General features: G+C 32.5%; 1 protein-coding gene across 8 annotated transcripts in view; it reads left to right on the plus strand.

The window, feature by feature from the left end:
- LOC111701899 (uncharacterized) overlaps positions 1 to 10,842 on the plus strand; it is a 102,201-nt gene that overhangs the window by 10,714 nt on the left and 80,645 nt on the right. For all 8 annotated transcript variants that reach the window (XM_023473377.1, XM_023473380.1, XM_023473378.1 and 5 more), the window contains 3 exons: positions 2,800 to 2,919; positions 3,276 to 3,396; positions 3,950 to 4,007. In XM_023473377.1, coding sequence (XP_023329145.1) covers positions 2,800 to 2,919; positions 3,276 to 3,396; positions 3,950 to 4,007 — 299 coding nt within the window. The remainder of the gene's footprint in view (positions 1 to 2,799; positions 2,920 to 3,275; positions 3,397 to 3,949; positions 4,008 to 10,842) is intronic.

Genomic DNA, 10,842 nt, shown 5'->3' on the forward strand with positions numbered 1-10,842 from the left:
AAAATAATACACAAGTGCATCCAAAAAATTGGAAGATTTGAACCAAAAATGAAGGCAGGGCCCCCCCCCCCTACATCAAATGTGCCAACTCCACCATCCCCTTTAGTTTAAGTCAATCAGATGCCATGAAACCCCGATATATGTTGTGCGTTAAAAATGCATAAAATTAAAATCTCAGAAAGTAAGATTTTACGGTGATGAGAACTGATTATTTTCACGCATTTCTACTGCAGGGAAAATATATGAATTTTCAGAATTAAACACTTCAACCTGGAAAACTGAAAATATTTTCTATATATATTGATCTGATATATTGATCAAGGTTACCATTGCCATCTTTAAAGAGAACCTTATCTGTATAGTGTACGTAAATAAAGCCTAGGAAACCCTGTTGGTAAGAGCACCCTGTCCAAAACCCTTGTAGAAAATTGGCATTCATTCCAAGCATGTTTTTATTTACCCGACTGAGAAGCCAGGGAATCATGAAACCATCAGAGATCAAGTCTCGATAGTTTGATAGACATATAGATAGGTAGATACTGCAGGGGCGTAGTCATAAAATTGTCCAAGCCCCCCGCTTTTTTTCTTTTCAGGGGGGGCTTAGCATTCAGTACCATGGGCGGTTTCAGGAATTTAGTCAGGGGGGGGGAAAAAAATATTTCGCCCGAAGGGCGAAAAAATTTTTTTACCCNATCTTGAGATGAAGTGTTTAATTGTGATAATTCCTATTGGTGTTCCATTCGCAAGTCACTTTTGTAAAGAAGCCCCAATTAAAAACGATCAGTTTTCAAAATTAAAAACATTGATATCTAATTCATATTTTATCAGAAAAAGCTTTTAAGGGTACCATTGTGAATCGGGCATTGCTATCTTTGTATGGGATTTGGAGGGTCACTTGAAATTACGCTTACAGTCCCTTTAATTAAATAAATTATAGAAAGATAAAGATTTAAAAATTAAAGTAATAGATAAGTGAAATATATTGAACCTTAGTTTTTTAGCTGGGGTAAGCTGAACATGGTTGGAAGAAAAAAAGTCTAATATTGACTTTTGAGACTGTGTGGACGTGGTGTTACTACTACTAGGGTTGTTTCGTTTCATGTTATCTGAAAATGCAAAGATAAAAATTTTGTCTCAGTTCATGGTCATGATGTCAGTAAATTAAAAGTAAAACATATAAATTTTGATTTTCCATATAGTGTTGACGTTCATATAAAAAAAATATCAAAGATATTTCACATTATAAACTGCCAAACTGGTGACTAGTGAGAGCACTGCATTGAGCGAGCAGTATTTGAATCACAAAGTTTTGGTTTTAATTGCGCATAATTCTGAGTTATGCCGCGTACTCGGAAAAGTACGGATGTATTTAATGGAGGAGGCTGGATAGATATAATATGTAGGAACATGATAATTGATATCATTTCATAAAGTTTATTTTCATTGTCACTTTCAAGTAAACTTTATTATTTATACAGAATAAATAAAAACTATACTTTAAATGAGAAATGATTTGTAAAAATCCAGGGGGGGGTACACCCCCCCCTAATTTCACTCAGGGGGGGGTAATGGACTGCCACCCCCCCCTTGAAACCGCCTATGTTCAGTACCCGTTGGGGCCTGAAATCCTTAGATTTCACTGGTTCAGGGTCGGGGGTTTGCCCCAATAGATTTAGATTAATTGATATTTTAAATATTTAAAATCGTAAATTAATGTTTATTAAGTAGTGTGAACTATGGAGTATAAAGTTCTTTTTATTTTGGATTATCTCACTTGATATCGGAAATGAATAATTTTAGGGGAAAAAAGCTATTTTAGGGGAAAATTAATAAATTTGTGTAAAAGGCATCAAAATACCCCTTACAAATCCTTGTCTTTAGTTTTAATTGAAAACGAACCAGTTATACCACTGTTTTCTGGTTACCCTGGTATTTTTTTCTTATTCATACTTTGTACTTCTGTCTATTTTGCTCTGACGTTTAATTTTTGTTAAACGTCAATTGCACTCTACCCTGATTTTAGAACCCGACGGCATTGGGGGAAGATAGATAGATAGGTTCATAATACAGAGATATTTTACAAGATAGTAAGCGTGTTCGCACCTTGTAAATATTTTGTGCATGACAATCTTTTTTTTTATCTTGTACATATCTATCTATTTATCCATATCTATCCATCTATCTTGCAATAAGTATGAAAACATGTTTTCATTTTACACTTAACTCCATGGATGAAGGAAGGTGGGAAAGGGTTGGAGACTGGAAAGGATAGTAACTTAGTAACTTAATTACTTAATAACTTAGTAACCTAGTTACTTAGTTACTTAGTTACTTAGTAACTTAGTAACTTAGTAACTTAGTTACTTAGTAACTTAGTTACTTAGTAACTTAGTTACTTAGTAACTTAGATGCTTAGTAACTTGGTAATTCAGAAATTCATATTTTTAAGAAATTTAGTATCTATTAATTCATCAGTTCAGTAAATAAGTAATGAACTATTTGTTAAAAAATGAATGTTTTTACAATTGCATATTTATTTGATTCTTTAAGTTACGCTATCATATTTATTTAAACTATAACATCTTATGTTTTGGATTACTACTGGACATGGAATTACAAGAACTTAAAAATATAACAAAAAACACTTAATAAAATGATTTCTTTTTCATTCTTTTTTAATCAAGATCACTTAGTTTATAAATAGCCTGTTAACCTAATTTTTAATAACGTTAATAAAAATAAAAGTCTTTTCTTAAAATAAGTTTTGAATCAAAAAAACTAATATTTTCTTATATCAAGATCCTGTGGTAGAAGGTTTATAGCCCAGCCTGAATCCTCGCTACGAAAGCATATAAGAAACACGCATGGAGAGTTCTACATTCATATGGGGAAAGGACGGAATATCTTGCGGATTTGCAGGAAAACCAGTTTTGCGGAATTTACTAAAGTTTAACTATTTTTAAATTTGCAAAAGAACTGAATTGCAAACTGTTTTGCAGACCTTGATTTCAGCCAAGAATTCTACTACGTCAAATATCCAATAATAGAAAAATCAAAGGTTTTCATGATCAAGTTGCAAGTGTGTAGAGAAAGAAAAGATTATACTGTAATTTACTAAATAATAATTTGAAAAAAAACTGCATAATTATTTTTTGACATAATTTTAACTACAGATTTAACTATCCATTTTATTCCGAGCAAAAAATTATGGCAAGGTAATTTTTAAAATGAGTTTTACTCCGTCTAGCGTTAAATAGAATAAACTGATATCAAAGGCTCTGCCCAAACGGCCCTCACTACGCCACAGATCTCGAGCTTTGTGAACATCTGTTTACAGCACATCCTCCTTCTTTGTACGCAAATGCTGAGTGTCAATCCATTCTTCCCGGATCAAAGGTAGAAATCACAAAATCGAGAAATAACAGGAGGACATTTTTGCTTAATTAGTCGCAACTATTCCTCTTAATACAATTATTTAAGAGGTTTAATACAACTTAATTTGGTTTTATCACTCATAAGAAGCCGAATTTAAAGAATTTGAGCCGCGGCTAAAATACAGTTGGTTTCACTTAAAATTGTATTCAATTTTTCAATTGAAACAGGTTTTTGGGGGATATGAGACGCGGCTTAAATTCATTAAATTCGGACTATAATAAATATACTAAATAAAATTTATCAGAAAAGTATTAAATATTGAAAAATTCCAGAAAATTAATATTTTTTGATAAAATGTTTATTTTTTATGTCCTTATATTTAAGACATTTTGAACTTCAAGCTTTCTAAAGCTTACAAAAAATAAATTTATATTCAGCCTGTTAAAAACCAAGAGTTTAAATATGGTAAAACTGCATTTAAAGTTTTCAAATAGAAAAATAAAGATATCTCCAATCTTCACGGAAACCTGTGAAACACGTTAAATTAAATCTTTAAAAATATTTTTTTTTCTAGAAGATTCCTGTTCTTGTAAACCGACATCCCCAGCCTCGCAGGCCAGCCTCTTCATCAGGTAGGAGATCAATTAAAGGACTTGAAATGTTTTTAAAATGTAACCTTCATATAAAGTGTGGCATCTCTGGTTCACAACGGCACCCTTTATTTGAGCATCACAATAAGGAAGATTCAATCTTTTTTCTTTCCTAAAACATGTTGAATTCTGGCAATTTCCTTCATAGACTCCAGCATAAACCAATTGTTTTAGAGATGGTTTCAAATGTGCCGTTTTGAACTGGATATGCCGTCTACGTCCTTATAATTTTACATAGTTTTCGAAGCCGTTTATCTGTATATATTTTCTCATTGATGAATAGAAGTATTTAAGGGTTCTTAGTTAGGATTTTTTCGTACTTTTTATATTTATAAAAATGGTGGAGGGGGGGGGGGATATTTAAAGAAATATTGCCTTAAAAATGATGCTAAAATACGTACAATCATTGATTCTTCCAAGTTTTATTAGTTTTTCTGAGTTGAAGTTCATAAAAATTCATTCCCCTACCTTCCCCTTAATAAACCCTCACAATTCTAGCGATTAAAACTGTTTGTTCAGTTTGTTAGGTTTGTTATTGTTGAATAAAAACACCCCTATGAACTGTTATAAACGATGTAATCTAATCTTAGCTAATCAATCAATCAATCCATTAATTATTGCTTAAGATAAACAATTAAGATTAAGATATTCCCTGAATTTGCTGAACCCCAGATTAGAACAGATTAGAACCCAATTTCAGATGAAATAATTGAATATATACCCACTGCCCGGGGTACTGTTGACCCCCCCCCCCCACCCTACTCCGACTGTAAAGGGTTAATCCTGGCATACCAGCTGTTCAATTTGTCCAGCAAATATGTTTGTTGTTGTTTCTGAAGGAATCTAAACACTTCCCTAGGATTGATATGGATTATTGGATACATAGAGAAAGTATATGTAAATATGGGGGACCTAGAATAGGGGTAGGATCGATCTAGTTAGTGATGTCTAAGATAGGTTCGTAACTGACAAAGTATTAAGAGTGTTGTTATTGTTTTTAGACCTAATCTAATTAAAATTATATACTAATTAATTATTTGATACAAATACTAAATTAAGAAACATCACCTTTCTCTCGTCGATCACATTTCCATTTTCTTTCGCCATTTTTCCTTTTCTTTTCATCTCACATTTAAGACTTTTTTTTCAACCACTGAGCTTTTTCTTTTTTTCATTTTTTCATTTTTTTATATTAATCTAACTTATTTCTTGATTTGCTCTATTAATCCTTTTTTTTGTGATGAAAAAGTATTATTTTACATTTTGTTCTTTTTATTGGAAAGTGAGATGGGGGGAGGGGATTTGAGAAGCTGGGGGTATTGTGATCCCCCTCCTCCATCATATCTAACACACCTCCTGGTTTAAATGTCTCTAGATCTTGTTACAATTTGGTGGAGCAGGATGGTTTCAGGTTTACTCCCTTATCCATCATACATTCAACCCTCACTACACTCGTGCCAACATACCTTTCTCTTATACATTCATTCATTTATCCATCCTTTCTCTCATATATCCTTTCATTTATTCATGCATTCATTCATACTTTCTCTAATCCTTTCATTCATTTATTCATGCATCCTTTCATTTATTTATCCATCCTTTCTTTTATGCATTCATTCATTTTTTCATGTTATATTTTTTAAAGATTTTTTCTCCTTTCATTTATTCATTCTCTCAATACATTCATTCATTTATCCATCCTTTCTCTCATACATCCCATTATCCATTCTTTCTCTCATACATTCATTCATTTATTCATCCTTTCTTTCATGCATTTATTCATTTTTTCATGTTATAATTTTTAAAGATTATTTCTCCTTTCATTCATTCAATCTTTCTTCCTTTAAATCATTACTTCTTTACTCTTTTCTTCAGTCAATCGTCTAAAAATTAAGTTTCAAAGATATTAGACATATCATTTTGTTTTCAACCCACTTTATTTCAGGTTAACTATATAATGTTTGCATGAAACTGGAGACCACTGTATGTTAAATGTAAATTTGAATTTTTCTAATGTCACACTGATTAATCATAAATAAACGGTATTTCTGTTGTAAAAATGTTTTTCAATTGTCACATAGAAAACATGAAGCTTTTTTTTTACTTTATTTTCATCCAATTATGATTGTAATGGTAGTTAAAACAAAATGCTATGTCTTTAGCATTTAGAATTTATCTTAGGGTTACCAAACTGGGTTGTATTTATTGTATATGGTAAAGGTTGTTGGTTGAAGATCAATACTGATAAGTGTTCAGAAATGGGTAACCTAACCAGTAACCATTGTTTATCAAATGCTCTATTGTTCTATCTATACCCCCCCCTTTCTTTACACTCTCCTCCCCCCCTCCCTGGTATACCCCCCCCCCCTCACTTTATACTCTTCTACATACATTCGTACACTAAAATTCATTTAAATCGAATGTAGACGCAATTTGAATTGATTTAGTGGTATTTTCGATTCACTACTTTTACTTTTGAAGACAAAACGTCGTTATCAACACTAATGATCAAATTAAACTTAGCTTATTTCTTCATAAAATTTTGAAATAAATTTCCGCTTTATTGTTCTTCCTAAGTTTTCCTTTCTTGTGTATGTCTAAAATTTTTGCTGATCTGTTTTTATCTCCTTCTTTCCCTTGTTCTCATGTTTATATTTATATTTATTTTATCTATCTTCGCCCCCCTCTTTTCTTCACCATTTTGAAACTGTGTCACTAACTTGTATCGCCTGATATGCTTGAATTTGTTTGATTGTGTAGGTTTGGCCTATGATCCTATGATCCTCAGGAACAATGGTCATTTTAATCCAAACCTCGGTACTCATCTCTTCCCACCCTTATCCACCATTCATATTTTCACAAGTGTGCGCAAGGCCTGTACATGCTTTCCGCCGACTTAATATTTTAATATTTGTGCAAAATTTGTATTTTCACATGATTTTGTTTTGCAGTTATATTTATCACCTTGTCAGACTTCAGAGACGACTGTACTGATTTTACTCAGTCCTTGTTCTTATATTCTTCATTTCCTGCGACTGTAAACTTGTTTCTTTCTTTGTCAAGGCAGAAACCCAAATTAAACCTTCAAATTGTTGTATAGAAAGAGTTTTAGGTCGTCATTAAAATCTCATCCTTTATATGTTAAAAACACGTTTCACACACTTCTTTTTGAATGTTGCATGTTGACAAACTACACTGTTATGATCCATTTATACATATTTGAATTGTATGTCTGTTCGTATCAAACTTTGGAAATGCGCAAACGATGAAAAAATATCTGCGATAAGTTTTTTTATTTACTATACGTACAAATAACATTAAGAAATCTAAGAAAAATTAAATAATAAATTGTAATGCAAAATTCTACACGTTACCAAACCACGATAAAACGAGCAGAAAGTATAAAACAATTGTTAGAAAATTTAACGTGACATTTTATTGAGCAAAATTCAATGGTGCTTTTTGTCGAAGGTGTCTGCACTGTAAAAAAGCTGATAAAATTAGAGAAAGAGGGGATGGGGGATGAAGAATGGGAGGGGGGAGGGGGCGGGGGTGTAAGCTAGCCCCTCCTCCTGGGCGGTATCATTATAGATCGTGAAAAACCTAATTGCTGAGAGACTCTGCCTTGCTTCCTGCTTTCTCGGTCGTATGATGAATGATGATGCTAATTGACGCGGCAAATGTGCACAGACGGTAAATTGGCGCGTAAACATATAAACCACGAGACAAAAATAGGATAATAGAGACATGGGACAGCCAGACGGCTATTAGAAAAGACACATCTATTACTTTACGTCAACTCTAGATTTATGACATGTTGAAGCCTGGTTATTGAGAACTCATATTAGGAATTTATCAAATACTCAGTAAAAGTTCCTTGTTTTGTAGACCCGTGATATCAAAGTCTACAGAAAACCATAAGGGTAACGCCTGATCAAACTTCAGAATAAAAGTCGGCAAAAAAGGTGATGGACAATGTTGAAAACTATGTAGATCGCTCTGATAATGTAGTTATGAAACATTTATTATGATTATTTGGTGTCATGGGGCGTTCTTAAAATGAAATATGATAATTTTCCAGTGTCAACAATGACACCAAGCTCCCCCCCCCCAATCTTGCCAAATCTGACATATTTTGTTTATATAACACTTATATGGCCAATTTCTTAGACGCTCTACCATAGGTAACTACGGTTACGCTTTACCAAAGCAGTGTAGATAGATAGATACAAACTATAATTGTACCTATGGTTAAATGAATAAAAATCGGCAAATAGTTGCAGTCAGGGGCGGGGGGACATTCGCCCCCCCTGAGATTTCGAGGCAAAAAAATGTTCCCAATTTGCTAAATGTTATTGTTAACGATAAATTTATAATTAGAAATTTGTAAGAACTAGACTTAAGTTATAATAATGTTCATATCTAGTAATGTTTCTTAATCAAAACTCATTTATCAAAATTGTAATATTGTTCCTAATTTTCATGCATTTAAGTATAACTAGTAATTTCTTTTTGTTCTTAAATTGCTAATGTACCTATTATTGTTCCTGTTCCTGTGTCCGACCCACCTTAAATCCCTGTCCTAATGCTATATTTTTGTTCCTAATTCCTGAACAATCTGTTTATTGTTCCTAAATCCCTGTCCTTATCCTTTATTTTTGTTCCTAATTCCTGAACAATCTTTTTATTGTTCCTAAATCCCTGTCCGAATCCTTTAATTTTGTTCCTAATTCCTGAACAATCGTTTAATTGTTCCTAAATTCCTGTCCTAATCCTTTATTTCTGTTCCTAATTCCTGAAAAATCTTTTAATTGTTCCTAAATTCCTGTCCTAATCCTTTATTTCTGTTCCTAATTCCTGAAAAATCTTTTAATTGTTCCCAAATTCCTGTTTTAATCCTTTAATTTTGTTCCTAAACTTTAAAAATATAGTTTTTTTTAGTCTTTGGTCATTAATTTTGACTCTTTTTGAGTCCTTTAAGTCAAAAAAATTTTTCGCCTGCGGCACGATTTTTTGTTCCTAATTATTCATTTTTGTTCCTAAAAAATCTTGCCCCCCCTCACTTAAATCCTGTATCCGCCCCTGGTTGCGGTATACTGTACTGTTAAAATAATTATCAATTTGTAATTGTAAACTCGTTCTGTACACCGATACTTGTAATTTAACAATAAACTTTATATTATCACATCTTATAACCAGCTTAAACTATAAGCAAGAAAATATTTAAAATCAATCTGTGATGCTCATTTTCCTATAAATTGTAGTTAAGATGTTCTTCTTTTCGTCAGAACAATAATAAATAATACTTTTTTTTCTTTGGATGAATGAATATCGATAATAAGGTGGATATTTGAACCAGGTTTTCCAATGTATGCTGACTATCAGTTCATCTTAACTCTCATATCAGTTTCTTTAAGTGACTGTCTATCTATCTACCTATCTTCATCTAGATTTCATTTACAAGTTCGGCAGGGGTCCAGATGGGATAAATACCGACGGGGTTGAAAGGCCGGGTGAGGGAAGGGGTTTAATAAAGGGGGGGGGGTAAAATATACTTGGCAAAGCATGATTATTGGTTATGAGAGATACCTAGTGTATTCAGTTCTCATTTCTCCTGGGAACATTATTCAAAAAAAAAAAATCTAATTTGTTTGTTTCGTTTGATAGTTATGTAGTAAATGCCTACTCCATAACAGTTTCTGGGAACATATTCTCTTGGCTATCAATTTCAATACACGGCTACAATCCCGTGAACCATCAACCCCACTACCACTAGGCGCAATCTCGTTAGCTATCGATGTCAACCGGACACTAGCTATTAGTCGATAAAGCCAATTCTCAAGGCAATTCATATGTTTTAACGAAACCAAATTACTATGAACACTGTAATTAAATCGGAGTTTCTTTATCAACTAAGGAATATTTCTTCAGTTTAGATTAGAATTGGGTCTCTAACAACTTAACTACAAGTTATGCGTTGTTATATTTAACGTAGTTAAACAAGCACAATGTAAATATGACAGAGTTACATATATCTAAGTACATTGAATGGGTTAATTGCAATACATAATTTACATATTTACAAATGGGAATATTTACCTATATGAACAATACAACGTAATTTACTATAGGCCTCTATATTTGCCACAGTTATAGCTAAACTACTGATTCCAATGTTTTCAGCAAGTAAACTTCAAATTATTCATCTGATTCACGAAAATAATTTTCTCCTGATTTTATCTCCTGGAGAGAAAGGAGAAACCCCAAAGATTAGATGCCCAAGAAGGGTGTAATAATTACAGTTGGTTGGTATAGGGTGGTTAGCTGGTTATTAATTAACTGAGGGCGGGGTTCTCCAAGGGGCCTGCTCCACAGCTATTCTAATCTTTCTTATCTCTTCGATCCGTGTATTCGTATGCTAAACACTTGTTAGAAATTATTAAGGGTTGATTGCAAATTTAAATTTATTGCTTTTTTTGCCACATTTTAGAATTTAGAAATTTGTTTTTGGAAATAAACAATGCTTGTTGAAGTCCTTGTATGAAGGCTAACCAACAAAGTATGATACCATAATAAGAGACAACTGTACGGAGTTTATTTCGTCTTTTTTCTTATAATCATAGTTCTCTGCAGCTGTTTAACTTTAAAAATTGTTGACAGATTATTTAATATACCTTTAAAAAACTCGTTTAGTACAGTATACAATTTATACACCTTCAATTCATCATATTTTAGAAATCTTGTCTGAATTCTTAATTTTTATGGGTTTCAGAGGTGGCTTACGATATTTTCTAGGGAAATTTTATCCCCCCCCCCC

This window comes from Eurytemora carolleeae, unplaced genomic scaffold (genome assembly GCF_000591075.1).
Source record: "Eurytemora carolleeae unplaced genomic scaffold, Eaff_2.0 scaffold397, whole genome shotgun sequence".
Classification (NCBI taxonomy): Eukaryota; Metazoa; Arthropoda; class Copepoda; order Calanoida; family Temoridae; genus Eurytemora; species Eurytemora carolleeae.